This window comes from Talpa europaea (genome assembly GCF_964194135.1).
Source record: "Talpa europaea genome assembly, chromosome: 13".
Lineage (NCBI taxonomy): Eukaryota > Metazoa > Chordata > Mammalia > Eulipotyphla > Talpidae > Talpa > Talpa europaea.
The window spans coordinates 33,614,203-33,633,245 of NC_140080.1; the positions used below are offsets into that span (position 1 = coordinate 33,614,203).

Below are 19,043 nucleotides of genomic sequence, written 5' to 3' on the forward strand. Positions count from 1 at the left end.
CACAAGTTGTATAATCTGCGCGGCATCTCCAGCTCACGTCCCTACACTGTAAATGCAGCCTCTCCTGCTCTTGACCCGTCAGGGTCCAGGGCAAACGACAGACCCTTGTTGGCCCATGCTCCTTCCCGCACGTGCTTACCCGGCGCTGGCGGGCTGCAGAGAGCAGGTGGCACTGCCTTTAGAACACTCAGTGCTGGGGCCCCACTGTGCTGTGACTCCACGATCCCCCGGCCGTGTACATCCAAGGAGAGCTGAAGTGAACCTCCAGCAAGTTGTGTGCGCCACTCTGCCTTGCATGAAGGGACAAGACCCACCCCCATGGCTGTCTTCGGGCTCGCTTTATCCCTAAAAGTTTCCCTCCCGTCCTGCCTCTCAGCCTAGGCAGTAAGAGGGCCCTTTCAACATCCCCGGGCCCTCCGGGAACGCGGGCCTTCTGTTGGTCTTCGTGCACCAGGGCGGGTGAGAGCAGCTGAGCGCAGGCCACAGGTGCTTCTCCCCAGGCAAAGCTGTCGTCTCCCTGGGGCAACCTACTGGGAGGTGCTGTGGCCGCGGTGGTCTTAGCAATTGAGACCAGCCTCGGTGCCCATCGCTGGCCTGGGCTGGGAGGCCAAGATGTTGCTCCTAGTTCTGGGCAAGGTGGTCAAAACTGAGTGACCTCTGTCTTTTCATTTCCCTCTCCATGTCCGCTCTCGAGCTGGGACCGTGTAGAGTGCACACACAAACAAGAACGGCCTAATGAGCTCTATGACTATTCCAGAGCACTGGATTAATCATTTAAAATGTCTGTGGTGAGCAAGTAAAGGTTTCAGATTCAAGATAAAGCTGACTAAAGAATTAGTGCTGCCAGCTGAGAAGGCCTCTTACTGGTCTTGTTTGCAGGTCATCTCTGCCCTGGCCCTGTGGGCCCCAGAGCCCCACTTACCTGCCCAGAACCCGGCTTCTGATTCGCCCTTGTGAATGGCACCCCTAGATCTCAGGACCGGGGGAACTGCTGGTTGGTATGGCTGCTGGGCCTTGGTTTGGTGGGCAGAGGACTGGCATGTTTCCAAGTCTCACCATCTGTCTCACCTGCTTCCAGCACAGAGCTGAGGAGGTGTGTGACTGTCTTCTCCATGTGAGCTCTGCCAGGAACTGCTCTGAACCAAGACCCAGGGCTTACCCGGGACCCCCTGACCTAGCCTGGGCACTACACACGCACCACATGGCAAATCCTGCGTGCTGGCCCGCTGCAGAGAAGAGCACGGAGGGTTGCTGCCCTAGGGCACTCGGGGGGCAAGAGAGACACCGGGGAAGGGCCCCCTGAATCTGATGTCCAACTCAACTGCAGACTTCTGGGAACAGAAAGTCCTTAGCTCAGGTCACTGGCTCTTGGCCTTGGCTGAACAGGGTGCTCTTGGCTTCTGAGACGTGAAAAGGAGAATAGAAGGTGAGCCTTTTGGCTGGTGGGGTGCCTTTATCCATCAGGCTGGCCACTGCGGGGTATGGCTCTCCAAGAAAGCAGCCCCTGAAACGACCCACCTGGGCATCAACTGCTGAACTTGCAGGGTAGTGCCTGCTCCCACCTCCACCTACTGCTCTTTTGACCTGCCCTTTTATCCCATTAAAAAAAAAAAACCAAAAACACTTTTTATTATGAAATGATTTAGACTTGCAGAGACAGCCTCTCTATACTGTTCACCCAGCTTCCCCTAAGGTTTCACATCAGATGTAACTGTGGTTCTGTGGCCTTTTTGGGCCCTGCTTGGTAGCGCCGGCCAGTTCCAGGAAGGACCCTGTGGGCTGGGTGTGGAATGCATGCATTGGCACCATCTCTGCCCTGTTCCTGCTGCATAACCAGTACTGCCGGTGCCACAGGTCCCCTGGCTTTAAATACCGAGGAAGGCTATCATGGCCCAGGGCTGTCTGGGAGCTCAGTAGCTGGCCGGCCAGGGCAGAGAGGTGCCTGGGGTGAGGTGGTATTCCAGGGTGGCTTGCCCATGCAGAGCAGTGTGACACGTGCCGCCCTCTGGAGGTGCAGTACCCTGGACCTCGAGTAAGGCATTGAGGGGGATTCAATTATAAAATACACCATTACTGACTCCCCTTTCTCAGCTCTCTCCTGAGCTAGTCACCCCTGAGGGACTGAGAAGCTGCGAAACACAATTCACTGTACCTCCAGGCCACCCCCCACCGTCTCAACAACTAGGGGCACAGGTTCTGTCATAGCTACTGGAGAAAGTCACAAGGACTCGGAAAGCGCTGTTGCTGCTCTAGGAAACAACTGACTCGGGTTTCTAAGGTACAAAGGGCACTTACCACCCCGGCTAGGTTGACGCAGCCCACTGTTCTGTCGTGATGCTGATTATTTAACTCTGTAAGCACTGTCTGGGAGTAATGAGCTCGAAGTCCCTACTGCCCCAGGTGTTGGACTGTCATGTGAAGTAAGCCCTGGAGAGACCACCACACTGAAGGAGGAAGGTGACAGAGGCAGCAGGCGTGGGACATTTTGTTTCCAGACTAAATGCGCATGGTCCAGTGGTTCTGACGGGAGGGAAGGACCAGTAGGAGGGGAAGCAGTGCCCGATGCTTGTACCACGGGGTCATGGAGAGGGAGGGGGACCCTGGAGGAAAGGCGCCCAGCACAGGTCCTGGCACATTTGTGACCATCTCAATAATGGTAGCTTAAGAGACCACCCTCCCAAGCGATCGGCCTCGATCAAGCAGACTATTTCTAGAGGTGGCGTGGGGAAGGCCCTCTACCCCAGGGGCACAGAGATGGCACAGATTATTCAGAGGGCCCCTAGCCAGTTGAGTTACCCTGTCAAGGATGCCCATGCAGAATCAGGGGAGCCTAGGGACTTAGGCAGGTCATCCGGGCAGATGGCAGGTGAAAGTCTGCCTGGTGTCCCCTGCTGCAGTGATCCCAGGGCCGGAGTGTCCAGGCTGGGCTCTGGCTGGTGTGAGAGAGGACTGTCCCGAACCCCCTTCACACCTGGTCGTCATCCTCTCCAGGCTGGGCCAGGGCAACACCGGCTTGCCAGAGCCCCTAGAGCCCAAAGGGCTGAGTGCAGATCCTGCCCCTGCCTCTGGGTGGTCCCATGTGCTTGCACAGCCTTCAGGCCCTTACCTGTGGAAAGGGGAATGACGACAACCTCTAGTCGCAAGGTTACTGTTAGGAACAAGACAGGTCATGTCGCTGTCAGGCCCCAGAAGAAATGCGTTGTCTTCTCCACTCGGCTTCCCTGGTGGTGGTCTCGTCTCCCAGAACAGGGCGCGGTGTTACTGGGTAGGCCCCCGAGAGCGAGCTGAGAGCGAAAGGGACAGCGGGCCAGGGCTGTCTGGGGGGGAGGGGCGAGGACGCGCCTGATGTGAGGGGAGAACCGGGAGACGCCCGCTGACCGCTAGTGGCCTGCTGCTACTCTACCAGCCTCCAGGGAGAAAACTGCCAACAGGGGTATAAAATTTTTTCTAGCCTTCCTTACTAAATTATCCCGGGTAGATGCGTGTTACTTTACTAAAAGTAATGTTGCTGAAGTAAGACCTGTAATGAGCTGTCCGACATTACAGATAATGCAGTGTAATAAAAAACTCATCTTGGGATTTTCGATGGTAGAATTAAAAAAAAAAAAAAAAAAAGACGTGTCCCCGGGGACCATAGTGCTGGCCGCGGGGTGTGGCTGCCCAGCTTCCCGAGGACTTGTCTCGCAGGGATGGAGGAAGGCGGAGAAGGGCAAGAGGCTGTACCTGGTGTGCTGGGTGCTTTCGGCTGCCTCGCCCTCCCTTGGCCTGTTCCCGCTCACCCCGCCTCTCTTCTTCCCCTCCAGTGTATGTGGTAGAAGACCAAAGAAGGGATGACCTGGGCCCTTCCACCTGCCTGACAGCCTGCTGGACTGCTCTGTGTTGCTGCTGTCTCTGGGACATGCTCACCTGACCGGCCCAGCCCTCCTGTCCTGCCAGCTCTGCCGCCACCCCTGACGGGTGTGCCTGCCCCCATCTCTGATTGCTGAAATAAATGACTAGCTCCGCAGACACTTCTACTTTCCACACCGTGGGATTCTAGATTAGCAGGGTTGCTGCTGTTTAATTCAGTGACTTGATCTTTTTAAGGCTCAAAATCCATTTCTTACTGGCCTTTCACAAATGTGCTAAATGACTTTCATTTTTTTTTGGCCAAAGGCTTATTATGAAATATATATTTATAATTTTAGAATTATGCTTTCAAGGTAGTGAGGAGATAAACCACTGAATGATTTCTCTGCTAAGACCCTGTATGTTTCAATAAATTTGTCTAAGCCTCACCTGTCTCCATTATTCCAGATAGAACCCAAGCCCAGGTCCCCACTGCCAGGCGCTGTGACCACTGCTCACTGAGGGCACCTCCGCTAGAGGCCGCCGCCCGGCATGTGAGGAGCAGTGTGGGTGCTATCGGGAAGGCAGGTCCTGGGGTCGGCTGTTGTCCTTCAGCTCGCTCGTGCATGCGGCCCCTTGCAGAGCTAGCACCGTCTCCCTAGCCCCATTCAGAGATGGACTTGCGTGGGAGCTGTCCCTGCTTTTACCCAGGGTCCAGGAAAGGGCCTGCTCTGGAGGGAGAGAGGAGCCCAGGGCCACACCTGAGGCTGGCTTTTCCTGCAGTCCCTCCTCCACCCATTCATCTCCACTTTGGCCACGGGGTGGCGCTGAGCCGCCACAGCAGCGCCTCGGCCTTTCCTTCCTTAGCTCACGCCTTCCCTGCAGAGGAGGGATGTGCTAAGGAATCTTTAACTATCAGTTCCCTCCGACTGACAGACAAGCCATGATTTTGTATCACCTGATTTCTGTGGTGTAAATGGTCCCACCACAGCTGGCTTCAGGCTACCACGTGATGTCCTGGCCGTGGAATGGGAAGGAGAAGCGCACGGTTACATAGTATTTCCACCATCCAGATACAACAGGCTGTGAACCTCAAAAATAGATAATGGCCAGATTTAGTCCATTAGGAAGGGATAAGTTTTGAATATTTATTACCCTTGTTTTTAATATAACTTGATGGGGAATTTACATAATTTAAATTTCAAAATATTGGCTATGTTTAAGTAATGACCAGTTGCAACAAAATTACTGAAAACTGAACAACTGACCCTCCAACCAGGGTGAGCTTGCTCCACTGTCCCTCAGCTCCTAGGAGGAAATCTGGGGTGTGGTGCCCTCCTTATGACACTGGCCAAAGGGACACTAATGAGGACAGGGCTGCTGGCTTATTACTGAGTTTTCTTTTGGAATGTTTGGGAAGAACAGGAAAGAAATCTTAGGACTCCCACAGAGGAGCGGCTGTTGTGCTCACTTACGTCCAGCTATGCCTTGGTCTCTTCTTCCTTATCTGTACACTAGATGGAGGCTCAGAGGTGGCGGAGGCTCAGAGGAACAGAAGAGAGGAAGGGGGTGGGCTTCAACGCAGAAGCAGCAGGGCCACACCTGGAGGAGGGCGGGAAGGCGCTGCGGTGGACAGCCTCTGCCTCTTGCCCTCTGTTCTCATCCTCGGCCCAAGAAAAGCAGACTTCTTAGCAGAAGGGGATGCCTTTTATTGGTCTGACCAGCATGGCTAGTAGCAGGCTCGGAAGAGCGCCCCTAGCTGTCCTCTGCCCTTTCGGGGAGGGTGGGCTTATCCCTAGGGGAGAGGAGTGTCAGGCTGGGCAAGGATAAGAAATACAGGGTTGGGATCTGAAAAGGGGCTCAGGGTGATGTAGAAAAATCGGGGTTACCACACAGCCACATTAAATGTCCATCAGGGCAGAGCAGAACCTGCTGCCCCACACAGGCCCCTCTGCCCTTGCCAGGAACGGAGGGTAAGAAGGAAGAGCTTCGCCCAGAGGCCTCCTACTGTGCCCTTCGAGCCATCAGCATCTCCCGGATGTTGTCCTCCGCTTCCTTCACACTCCGCTCCAGGTAGGACTTTTTCTGCTGCAACATGAAAAAGAAAGGTGGGTGAGGACCAAGGAGAATGGGCGACGCTGGCAAAAACAGCTTTTTTGCCCAATGGTGATGGCATCTCCTCTGCAATCAGTGGCTTCTAGGAGTACACACCTGCCCGGAGTGTCCCCCCATCCCTGGCCCACAGGCAGGAGGGGAGGAGGTCGCTTGGTACAGGAAGCAGAAGTGCTCTGGGGAAGACAGACAGTAGCACTCTTTCCCTAAAAGGAAGCAGACTCTAAAAACAGGCGTCTCAGTACATGAAGTTATACCAGACAGACAAAGGCCAGGAAATTCCAGGACAAAGCTCCGGCCCCACAACAGACCGTCTCTCAAGGTTTTCCAAGGCCCGGGCCAGGCGCCTAGCCACCCCGAGGCAGGCTGGAGAGCGCACCCGCGCGCGACCCGGAGGCAACAGGCTGGGAGTACCAAGTGGTAGCACACGTCTCACTGAGGCAGATGAGTCAGGAAGAAATCTGCTTTTCTACTGAAACTACCGCCTGCCAGGAATCCAGGACAGTGACACACCGAGTAAAGCAGACCTTTCGGAAGTTAGCCCCTAAGCCCATCTGGGTCCTAAATTAAAATCTCAACTTACACAAAGACCTTTAACTACTTTCAGAACCAGGATTACAAAAGATTAGTCAAAGGAAATGATGTCTGTGTGTTATTTGTTCTGTGGTCACCCCAGAAGCAGGTGGTTTTACCTTGGTCCCTGCCGGGGGACCCAGCTGTGGCTGCATTCCCTCTTAACAGACATGAAATGAAGGCTCCCTTGTGGAGGACCACTTAGTATGATGCGTGTGGCTCAACTCCACTAAGCGAGCGTGCAGAGCCCTGCTCCAGGAGCCCAGAGCGGCCACTGCCTTCGCTCCCACCCCTTCTCCAAGCAGCCGTGGATTCCCTCTGACCACTGACGTGCCTTGGGGGAGCCAGGGCAAGCCTGTGTAGCAGGGGGCTGAGCAATCTAGTCTGAGAGACTAGTCTGGAAACTCATCCCTAACCACGGAGTCAGGAAAAGTGACATCGACGCTCTACTGCTGGAGCCCTTCACTATAATCCACTGGTGGCCCTTGGCATATCCTGGCCCCTAACTCCTGCCGTTCTCTGTCTACAGATCTATTAAATAATACATTCAGGGACTTTCATCCCATAGGAGCCAAGTGTTGTGGGATCCCCCCGACTTTATCAGTACTTGGGTGAACCTGACTCCTGTTAGTCTTCGCCTAACTTCCAATTTCCTGCCGCTATAAAGAGCCCTGTCTCTACTCATCCCCCGCCTGTCCAACTGGCACACAATTCCCCGGGAAACAACAGGAGCTCCATAAAAACTCATGGTGACCATGACCGTTCAACAGCCACAAACGCAGATTGTTGCTAAGGAATTCTGTTTAATTACGCTGCTACACCTGATACAGTCCTATCACTGTGTTATCGGAGTGGGAACTTAAACTTCCTTTGATAAACAACCCTCAGACTTTACTTGTGGTGAGTTAAAAAGCGGCAAACACCAGTAACTTCTGACACACCACTGAAGAATGCATGGACTGGGTGTCGCACAGAAGGGGCGGACAGCTAGCCAGTGAAGCTCCATCCGGTAGCTCCTGGGTCCCAGCCCCGTGGAAATCTAAGGACAGGTGAGTGGAGCAAGCACATTCTACTTGTGCAGTCGTCAGCCGGCGTCAGGACCCGGGTCTGTGGCGTACCATCCCCACCAACCTGCGGCGCCAGCTGGCAGAACCTTCAACTTGGAACGTCACCAAGGGCTTTTCTCCCGACTGCACGGGCTCTGGCCAATCAAATCTCTAATCCTCAGCTTGAAGATCGTTCATTCTGTAACATCCCCTTTCACTTTCAGGATTTTGTCATGATTTTTGCCACTGCATACCCTGAAGCCCTCAAGTGTTAAAATAATATAAAAATAAACTTGCCAATCTTTATCAATTTAGACATTTCATTTTTTTTTTTTCCAGTCCAACAAATGCAGCACCCCCAGCACACAGGGAACTGTAAATGTATTTCAAAAGAAGTAACAGGTCTCATCCTCAAAATACATCCAAGCCCAGGAGCTGGCCTAAAGCACCCCTGGGGTTGAAGGCTATCTCACAAAAAATGACAGGTTGAAATCCTAACCCCCAGGATCCGTAAGTGTGGCCTTATTTGGAAATAGTTTTTGCAGACACTACCAAGTTAAGATGAGGCCATAGTGGGTGAGCCAGCTTATAAGAAGGCCGCATAAAGACAAAGGGACCCAGGGAGAATGCCCCAAGCGCCAAGGAAGAACAAGGAGGGTGGCCACCAGCAGAAACCAAGCAGAAGAAAGGAAGGATTCTTTCCCAACCCTTCTAAAGGAGCCATAACCCCACACTACCTTAATTTTAGATTTTTAGCCTCCAGAACTAAACCCAGTTTGTGGTAATTTTTTTATGTAGCCCTTGAAATGAGGGATGCCCTCCCCCCACACACACATACACACAGCGGGTCTATCCCATGGTTCTTCTGGACCCACTCTGAACTACAGAGGCCTAGGTAAGGATTCCTAAAAACTAATGTGCTGGGACTGTTCTTACCCCCCAAAAAAAACTGTAGTAGAATCAATCCAAACACAAATGAAACCATCAGAGAAGATAAATAGGGAAACGGTGCCTTGCGGAATTACTTGTGCACACAACTCCTTTTTAGTTATTCCTCCCAAGGCGAGTGGGTGAGAACATCCACCAGAGGAAGCCAAAGCAGTAGCTGACCACTGTCCCTCTAAAGGGTTTTCCATCTTTTGGCACTGCCCTCTATCCTCTGCCCCTGGACATTCACGGGATTAGAACGAACTTCACTGATCCCACTAACAGAACAGGCGCTCAGGGTCAAGTCCTTACCCTTAATCAGGTTAACTTACAAAACAAACTATCCCAACTCCCCATGCCCTGGCATCAGAAATCCTTGAGAAACTGCTCTATCCCATGTCTTGTCTGGGCTACTGTGAGCTGCGTAAACTGCTCCATTTTAACCCTTCCACCAGGAGTCCCAGGAAGGTGTTTGCCACCTTCTGTTTCGCTGAGCAGACTCCCTCAGAACCAGAGGAAATTCTCCGGTGCCATCAACCCACAGAGCTCTGGGCACAGCGACATGGGGCCTTGTCCTCAAGTCAAGTTCTGAGATTTCCCGTGGGGCTCAGAATGGCCAAAGAGGTGACACTTTTGGAGCTATTGCTCATCAGTCTGAGGTTCTTCCTTCTGGGAGTTGACTGAGGGCTGGTGTTCACCTCATCCTCTCACCAAGGAAAAAGACGCCAAGTCCCTAGAACTTTTCTGACATGACACAATTTCTCAAATAGACTCCTGAGGTAATTCATCTTGTGATGCTATCTCTATATACTTTTTCTTTTCTAGTAACTCTGTCTCCCTTTTTCTCTAAATTAGTATTTTTTCTGCCTGTCATTCTTGGAAAGTGGAAAGAGTTCACCATCTCGCCCTGTTTCCCTATTTGTAAATTGTCAACACCACCAGAGTCCCCACTCTCCTATTTCCCCTTAGTCACAAATTCTCTTTCTTCAAATGAAGAAAAGACAAACAAAACAGGTAAAGTAGAACTCGGGAGCCGCAGGAGACATGGCGGATGAAAGGAGACTTGTGGCTTGTCCCTGGCCTCCAATCCAGACTATGCGGGCAGGAGACGGGGCAGTCTTAGCGCCCCTCTGCCCCTGAGGTTCTCTGAGATGTATGCTAAGAGACTGCACTGAGCCCCCTGTTTCTGAACCTGAGTTTTATATGCTCTGGCCACACACTTCTCTCTTGTGCTGAATCTATGGCTACCAGCTTTTGCAGCCCCTGGCCAACTTCAAATTCTTCTATTAGTCAAAAAAACCTGAGGCAAAAGCTACCTTCTCCCTGTCTCTCCCATGACCTCCAAATTAAAAACCCAGAGTCCTCACTGATTCTCACATTCTCTCAGTTTGCAAAAACTGAAACAGCCAGAGGATGCCAGCTGCCCACAATGGGCGAGTTTAGCAAGAGGCCAAGAATTCACTGAAAACTGAGGAGGCATGTCTTGGCAAATAGGGTAATATGTGCAGAAGGCAAGGAAAAACAAGGAGAAAGAGAAAGAAGACAACACGGGGGAATAATCAGAGAAGTCAGAAAGGGCAACCTGCAGCAGCACAGAGCTGTAGTGAGCCGTGGCAGAGCAACTGGCAGCACAAGTGCTGTGCCCACCCAGGTGGGTGAACAGTACACACCAGAGGCGAGAGAGGCAGGCCAGGAATAGACGCAAACAGACAAGAGGCCCACAGGTACAGGTCCACTTGGAACCTCAACCAGGTACATCCACGTCACCAATAAGGATGCAATTGCTGAACCATCTATGGCTGGGAGACAAATTCAAAACAAACCTGCAAATTCTGGGCATCAAGCAAGAGAATACAGAGAAAAACTAAGAGGTTACTATCTCTGTATTTTTTAGAAAGTGCTAAAAAAAGAGAAAAAAAAGAAAGTGCTTTCAAAATCTCTCTCAGACGTACCTCTGCTGAAACAGAGAAAGGGCTGGTTCCACAGAGCAATGACCATGTTCTTTCCCAGTGTTCTTCTGCCTGCTAAGAGACACTGCTACTATATTGGGGCAGACCCCCAAATCCCTCCCTCATCACCTGCTCAGCTTGTCCAAGACAATCCTCTACTTGAGCACCTCACAGTAGAGAGAAACCGAGTTGGGGGAGGCAGGGATTCCCATTTCCTCCCCAACAACAGTGTAGAGCCCCTCAATCCCCCTGGGGCTTAAGTGGCCTCTACCCACTGTTGCCTTCCCTAACCTATCAGCCTCACTTAAGTTCTAGAAAAACCCAGTCCATCACACAACTCTGGAGGGTAGTAGGACAGTTCTTAGCTGAGGTGGCGCAGGGGGCAGGATCAGCAACTGTTCCAATGAATATGGTGTTGATAAGGCTTCATACACTTGTGAGCACCAGGCCTAAAGGGAAGAGGACAGCCAGTGAATCCTGTCAAGTGACAGGTAACCAAAATATGAACACTGGGCTCACGGAAGATTAAGTGGAGAAGGAAGTTTATCACTACCTTAACTATCTAAAGCAACAGCCTCGTAATATATGGCCTCTGGACCAGTGACACCAGCATCACTTGGGAACATGCTAGAAATTCACACTTTCAGGCCTCAACCAGCCCCACAACTTCTGTTTTCACAAGTTCTCCAGTTGATTCTGATGCACCTGAAGTTTGAGAACCACTTTTCAAAGGTGGGAGGTCAGCAAACTTTTCCAAAAGACCAGATAGTAAGTATTTTAAACTTTGTGGAGTTGGCCGTCTCTGTCATAACTGCCACAGTCAGTTCTGCCAGCGCAAAATGGCCATGGATGATGCGTAAACAAACGAGTATGGAGTGACTGAATGGGCAGAGCTGTGATCCCACAACAAAAACAGGCAGCAAGCGGGATCTAGCCAGCAGGCTGTAGCTCGCCGACCTGTTTTTAGAAAAGAGAAGCCCTTACAGGCAGACGTGAGCCCAGCAGGTAGAGCTATTTCAGAGATTTTAGACTCTTAATAAAAGCTGCCTAATAACAGCTTAAGCATCCATCCACCCTTCATGCAGTCCACCCTTCGTGCAGTTTCTCTTTTCTCCTCCCCCAGCACTGGGGCTTGAAGTTCGTGCGTCATGTTTTCCCATCCTCTTCCCCTCCTGCTGCTGCAATCCACCAGTGCTGAGGTCACCCCTCACTCATGGGGTGCCCTCTCCTCTCCACCACTGCGGGACCTCACAAGCGACTTCAAGAGAGCAAAGGATCCACCCAAGCCCATGACCGTATTCTTTACCAAACCGTCTAAGTCACCTAGTGATCTAGGTGTCTCACACCCTAGTGATCTCGTCACACCGATTCCCGCTCCACCTCCTGCTCGCGTTCACACCACTACTTCATGATTTCCAGGCCACTTCTACCTGACTCGCTCGAGCACGTCAACCTCCCCTCTCAAGTTTTCATTATTCATTACCTTTCATGCCCTTTCCCGTCCAGCCTAGCTTCGCTTTCACAGTACATCGTTTCTACTTACTCCCCTTACAAACATCCTTTCCTCCTTTGCCTCTCTCTTCCTCTGTGCACCTGGTAAAATGCCAGTCTGAATTACACTCAACCCGGTTACGGAGGGACACACGTTTGTACCTGGACCGCTGAGTGTGGCTGCAGAACAACACAGAACTCTGCTGAATGGTTTCACTTTAAAATCAGAACCATGAATCTTAAATGGGAGCTTCTGGAAATTCTATTAAACTCTGCCAATATGTTCACTCATCTGCTCTCCAAAACAACTATTTCATACTTTATCTAGTCTTCTCGAATCTCCTGTAGTGTCTTCCCCGGCTCACTCCAACCTCACTGTGAAAATACCAGATTGCTAATTTGGTGAGAATTCTCTCTTCTTCCCACTTCCAAATCTACCCAACCTCCATTAAACTCTCTTCTGTCCCTACTGCTAACATGGAAAGAAGGTTCCTGCTCCTACCAAAATACAACCTTTCACCTGGGCCTCGATTCCATCCCTACTTGCCTTCTCAAAAATCTCATTCCCCCACCTGTCCTTTCTTCTTAATCTTTAATTCCCCTTTCTCTGCCAGATCTTTCTTGATGAGACACTTTTTGACCTCGCATTCCCCTGTGGGTACTGTCCCCCTCCCCTTCTCAGCAAAATTTCTCAAACCAGCTGTTTTCAGCAGCTGCCTCCACTTCATTCCTTCCCATGTGCCCCTCAGATACCTCCATCCCCACTTCCATCTACTCCACTGACTGACGGCGGTCTAGGTCACCGATGATGTCTGTGTTTTCCAGAGCAGTGACTACTTCTCCATTCTCTTCTGACTCAATCCACATTCACTCATCAACAGCATCTGGCACAATTCTTGCAATACTCTCTTCTCTTAGCTTCCATGCTGCCACACTCCTGTTTTCTTCCTACATTACTGGCTACTCCTTCTAACTTCTGCTTTTCAAACTCCCCCTCTGTTCCACTTCTAAATGTTGGCATTTTCCAGGAAACTGTCCTAGAGCTTTTCATTTCCCTTCTACACTCACTCAGGAACCCTCATCTAGCCTCATGGTTTTAAACAATATTATAATGACTCCCCAATTTCTATCTCCAATCCTAACCTCTTATTTTGATTTATATACCCAGTTGCTTACAAGACATCTCCTCTTGGGTGTCAAACATATCTAAAACAAACACAACTGTGTTAGTTACTCCTTCCCCTCCCAGTCTTCTCCATCTCAGAAAATGGTACTCGTCCAACTGCTCAATGGAAACCACCACAGAAATAAAATTCAGAAACCATCTCCAATTCTCCTCAAACCCCATATCCCTCATCCAAACCATTAGCAAGTTTTCATTTTTATCCAATTCCACTGCTACTATCCTAGTTCAAGCCTCCATCATTTTTTCCCTGGACCTCTGTCACGGATATTTTAACACATAAATCAGGTTACCTTCTGCTCACAATCCTCCAACAGCTTCCATGGCACTCAGAATAAATTCCAAACTCCTCAGCCTGAGCAACAAGCCCCTCTATCACCTCGTCCCTGCCAACCACGCCAGCCTTATTACCACTCTTCTCCATTTTCACTCACTTAAACAACTCCACCAAACATTTTCCAATCTTAAGACATTTACTATCTGTGCCCTTCACCTGGAATGTTCTTCCTTTAGATACTTCTAAGTGGCTGGCTGCTTCTTTTCATTTAGCTGAAAATGTCACCTTTCAGAGAGGTCTTCCCTGATTACTCAACAAAAGGAAGCCCCCAGTAACTCCCTATGTAGCTACTTTTACTACATTATATTTTATTACTTTTTCTTTATTGTCTACATCTGAATGTAAGCCCCACAGAATAATGATCCTAACTTGATTAATGCTTCATACCCTAACCAAGAAGTGACAAATAATTCATCTGTTCGTTATTTACTGCCACCAAATATATATCAGGTGCAAAAAAGCACTGGAATCAGAGCAGTGAGCAAGTCACACCCTTATGGGAAGAGATGACATATTGCTGGGCACGGGGAATGTAACCACCATTGTACTAAGGGTTCCGAGGGAAAAGCACAGTGACTAAGGGAGGAAACACCTGATAGAATCAAGGAAGTCACAGAAGCACTTTGAACTAGCTCTGAAGGATGAGTAGGAATTAACTAAGTGGAGAGGTTAGAGTGGGGAGAGAGCAATTCCAGGCAAATGGAGCAGCGCGAGCAAAGGTTACAGAGAGCACAGCATGTCTGGTAGCCTGAATGACAGCCAGTGAGTCTGAGTATGAGAGTGAGAGAGGATAAGGGAGGGAGGGAGAGGGAGACGCACACACAGAGGGATAACAGAGAGGGCTAAGACTGATGAGGTTGAGTCAGATAACACAAAGTCTTAAGCCCCATTAAAGATGTGGTATTTAGGGCCTCCCCGGTGGCGCAGCGGTTGAGCGCTGGGTTGCCAAGCTGCCCGCGGCCTCTGCGGCGCCGGTTCGATCCCCGGCTGCTCCCCGGCCACCGGAGGAGGGTCCCACATGGCGCGCAGACCTCTCCTGCCGCCCGCTGCTCCCCTCAGCAGTGTACTTCGGTCCTTCTGCCTGCTCTGCTCCCCGCTCTGGTGAATTCTCTCACCCTCCCGCGCTTCTGACTGTACCCAGCGCATGTATAAACAAACAAACAAACAAATAAATAAATAACATACCTCTATTAAAAAAAAAAAAAAAAGAAAGAAAGAAAGAAAGAAAGAAAAAAAAAAGATGTGGTATTTATCCTGAAGAGAATGGAAAGCCACCACATTTTAAGCAGCCATCACAAACATCAAATTTCCATTCAAACCAAAGTATCACTCTGGCTATAAGAGAGATGAATTAGAGCAGAGCCTCCCCCAAGAAAGCCCAGTGAGTCATGAATGGGTCATAATGTGCCCAAGATATTGATCCCTTCAGTTCCCAGAGTGGGTTTAAGGCAGTCAGCCACCCACTCCTCTTTCCGGCAATTCCCTCCAATTGTGAGTACCCTTGTCCATTTACCCCAGTAAATCACACAAATACTATTTTCTTGGTGCTAAGTTGGGAAACACCAGATCAGAGGATACAAGTGTGAATGATGGGAGATCTGTTATGAGGACATTGCAACGGCCTTGGAAAGACAGGATCTTAATAGTGGCAATGGAGATGGAAGCAAGCAGGAGATAGAATAATGAAATAATCAGGAGGAAAAAAAAATCAGTGAGACTTCATCAAGTCCTTCTGCATAACCTTCATTATACCAGAAGTTGTAGGAGCAAGGGGTGAATGGTAACTCCCAAGAGGATCAGGTTGGAAGGGAAGATTATGAGTTTAGTTTGAATTTAATGTACCTTATGAAATAGGAGAAAAACACCAGATTCGTGAAATACAATTTTGCGTCCAAGTAGTATCTGGAATCATGAGAATGGCTGGTATTACTAGCAAAGAACACAGAATCAAAGGACCTACTTAGCCTTGTAAAAAGCCAACATTTAATAAGATTAGAAGAGGAGGAAGAGAAGGTACAAGCAAAAACTGAAAAGGAGGAAAAAACTGTGTCACAAAAACCAAGAGCAGAGTAGTTCAGAAAAAAGGATGAGCTCACCAAAAATCACTGGATGCGCTGGAACACGAACAGTGACAACATGTCAGAAATGGCTGAGGGCAGGAGAAGGAGGGCTACATCTAGTGGCTGCTAGGATAGCTCCCAACTTTAAAAAGGTCAATGGTTCTTTGAGACCTGACCTTAAAGCTCCAAGAAGGAAAACTGGGGCTCTTGGAGGCCCCAAGGGCACACGTACTGCAGTATCAGCAGAAATAATTTCCCTTCCTATCTTCAGTGAGGCACTGGGCTTTTTTCTGCAGCTCTGACACAGGGTTATAGACGCATCAGTATAATTGAGCACAAGGAAATGACTTGAAGGGCTAAGTGCAATATTCAGAAATTATAGGAGCAGAGATAATGACCTTCAGAGACACACAATGCCACAGCTAAGAATTGTGTGCAGTACAAATGTACTCAAGGTACACTAAATATGACTAGTACTTGTTTTAAGAATGGAATTTTAAAAATCAAGAAGAATATACACAGAAAGCCCTACCAGCATCACAACCCTGGAGTCTTTGATGGCTTTCTAAAACCAAAGAAAAACTACAAATTACAGCACCCATAGAACACCTTTTTAAGTTCCATCATATGTACAAAAGAAATGTAAACAGTAGATATTAAAAAGATCATTTAAAATGAAAGCACTTTACAAAATCAAGATGCTTCTCAATATATATTATTTTTCTTTTCCAGGATCACAAGCCAAGTGGTCATCAACGGGATAGAGAAGCAAATAAAACAAGTTTTACTATTTCAACTTTTGCCCTACTCTTAACAGAAGAGCAAGATGATCCAATCAATAGTGTTTACTGTGGAGTTTGGCCTGTAGGCATGGTAAAGGGCTAGGTGAGTGAGGGTGTGCCTTCTGAAACAGGAAATAAGGGCAACACCTTGCATTCTTGCAAGTAGAGTTATAATTGACTCAACTGTGGAGGCAAAACTAAGGTATGTGTGGCAAAATTCTAAAGACAACAATCCTACTCTCTGCTCCAAGCAACTCAAGAATTTTTACTACAATTCAGTAACAAATAATCCAATTTAAAAAAGGGGCAAAGGACTTGAATAGACAATTTCCCAAAGAAAATATATTAACAGCCAATAAACACATGAAAAAGATGTCCCCCATAATTGGTCATTAGAGAAATGCAAATAAAAACCATAATGAGATGCTCCTTTATACCCACTAGGACGGCTATAATAAGAAATGGAAAGTAACAAGTATAGGTGAAGATAAAGAGAAATTAGAACCCTCATATATCACCAGTGGGAATGTAAAATGTTCAGATGCCGCAGGAAAGTTTGGTGGTTACTCAAGCAGTTAGAAGATAAAACTACAATATGGTAATTTTGTGGAACCAGCCATTCCACTCCTGGGTAATACTCAAGAGAAATGAAAACAAGTGTTCAAACAAAAACCTGTGAATGCTCACAACGGCATTAATCACAATAGACAAAAGGTAGAAACTGAAATGTCCGTCAACTGACAAATAAACAAAATGTGGTCCACCTCTACCATAAGTATTTCTCAGCCATAAAAGGACAGAAGTACTGACACATGGAACAACACAGATGAAACTTGAAGACATTGCATTACATTGCGTTTTTGCCAGACACAAAAAGTAACGTATCATGTGATCCATATATATGAACACCCAAAACAGGCAAATCTTTAGAAACAGAAAACAGATTTGTGGTTGATACACTGGGGCAAGAGAGGGAGTGAATGGGCTGTGACTATTCAATAGGTAAGGGGTTTCTTTGGGGGGTGATAAAAGTTCTACAATTACACAGTGGTGATACTTACACAATACTATAAATTTTAAATGAATTTTACCTCAATTAAAAATAAAGAATTCCTAGTCTTTCCAAAATGCAGCACCACAAAGACAAAAGACATGACATGAAAAACATGCGGCGTGTTCAAGGACACGGGAGGGTAAGTTCCTGATGTACTTTCGCAGTAAATCCGTCTTTACTCCACCCAAAGACTCAGGAGTAACACAAACACAAAATGGCCAGGATAAAATAAACTGACGTATTAATTTCTGAAAATTGCCTTTAATGTTATCAGCAGAAACACCAAACATTTAATCAGTTAAAATGATACTCTGGGAGAGCCAATGGACAAACAGAGGTAAGGAAACGTCTATGTGATCACCTTACTACTGTCCAAACATGTAACATATTTATACAACTAAAAAAATAGAGATATGGCAACCGGAAACCCATAAAAGGACCTGGAGACAGTGAAAACAAGCAAGAGCTCAAAGCCACCGCAAGCACAAATGGATGACTCATCAGCATCTCTGTGGACTCGCAGGGGTCAGCAGAGGGCAGAACTGGAGAACTACAAATGCACTCCAGTATCAAAGGGCTACTTATAAAGCTTCCTAAAACTTCAGCTTTCTTTTCATGAAGAAAGAGAAGGAGGAGTTATATCTGCCAGTATCACCAAGAAATCTCTCAAATCTAAGATAAACCTCTAGGACACATATTCAAGCCAGGGCCTTTGGGGAGCACGAAGAAGTCAAGTCACATCGCCCAGCGACACTTCTCCATCCAGGGTTCACACCATGATGAAATCACTCTACAGACCAGACGTCACAGCTGCCACTTATCCCAACTCCACACCCACCCAAGTTACCATGGAACTGGTACAAACAGAATGGAGTTTAATATGCTATTAGCTCTGATCTAAGTAGCTGACATAACACCAATTAAATTTATAATGACATAGGAGTAATAAAAGAGCACTTGGCATACGGCTCTTTGCAAACATGATTCAAGGGGTGGTTTTCATTTTGCCCTTCCTTCAATTTCCAGATGCCAGGCCACTGAGAAATCACTTTCATTCTCTTTACTCAGAGTTGATGCTGGGGGAGGAGGGGTATCATTTTCTAAGAAAAGAACCACTAATATTAGAAGGTCTGGCTATTGGGAGTATCCAACCACAGATAGGAATCCCCCTTTCAGATGGAGTGGCTGGAATCTAGAATCTGCAATCCTGAGTTCCTTTTTCCTGACTGATTTTGATTATGACATGGCTTCCCCACAGAATCTAGGGCTTAGAAAACAAAAGTAGCAGCTATCACTACCCTGCTGGCACCTGCAGCCTTGAGTCCACGCACTTGCGCTTCAAATGGTGACACTGACACGTAGTAGTGTCTTTTGGTCACACCTACACAGCACATGTACACTGAGGCTCTCATCAGTGGGTCCTTTGAATAAAATGTACCAGGTTATATGTTTTTATGGAATACCAGGTAGCAATTAAAATGAGTGTACTACATATATTTATTACTGTGGATGGAGCTCAAATACCTACAATTGAATGAAGAAAAAAAAAAAGTTGTTCAAAGATATGAACAATATGATTTCTGTTGAATGAATACAAAATGCTGTGGAACATTTGAATACAAAATGAATACAAAATGCTGTGGAACAATGAGGTTGAGGTGAGGGGATTTCAATTTCATTACTATTTTTTTCTAAAAACTT

General features: G+C 48.1%; 2 protein-coding genes across 2 annotated transcripts in view; one reads left to right on the forward strand and one right to left on the reverse strand.

Annotated features, from left to right (window-relative positions):
* CYSTM1 (cysteine rich transmembrane module containing 1) overlaps nt 1-4,043 on the forward strand; it is a 51,390-nt gene extending 47,347 nt beyond the window's left edge. The window contains exon 3 of the mRNA XM_084252878.1: nt 3,804-4,043. Coding sequence (XP_084109004.1) covers nt 3,804-3,910 — 107 coding nt within the window. The 3' untranslated portion in view covers nt 3,911-4,043. The remainder of the gene's footprint in view (nt 1-3,803) is intronic.
* A 1,789-nt stretch (nt 4,044-5,832) lies between these two features.
* Nucleotides 5,833-19,043, reverse strand: part of PFDN1 (prefoldin subunit 1) — a gene marked incomplete at both ends in the record, with an annotated part of 57,611 nt that continues 44,400 nt past the window's right edge. Inside the window, one exon of the mRNA XM_084252343.1 lies at nt 5,833-5,916. Coding sequence (XP_084108469.1) covers nt 5,833-5,916 — 84 coding nt within the window. The remainder of the gene's footprint in view (nt 5,917-19,043) is intronic.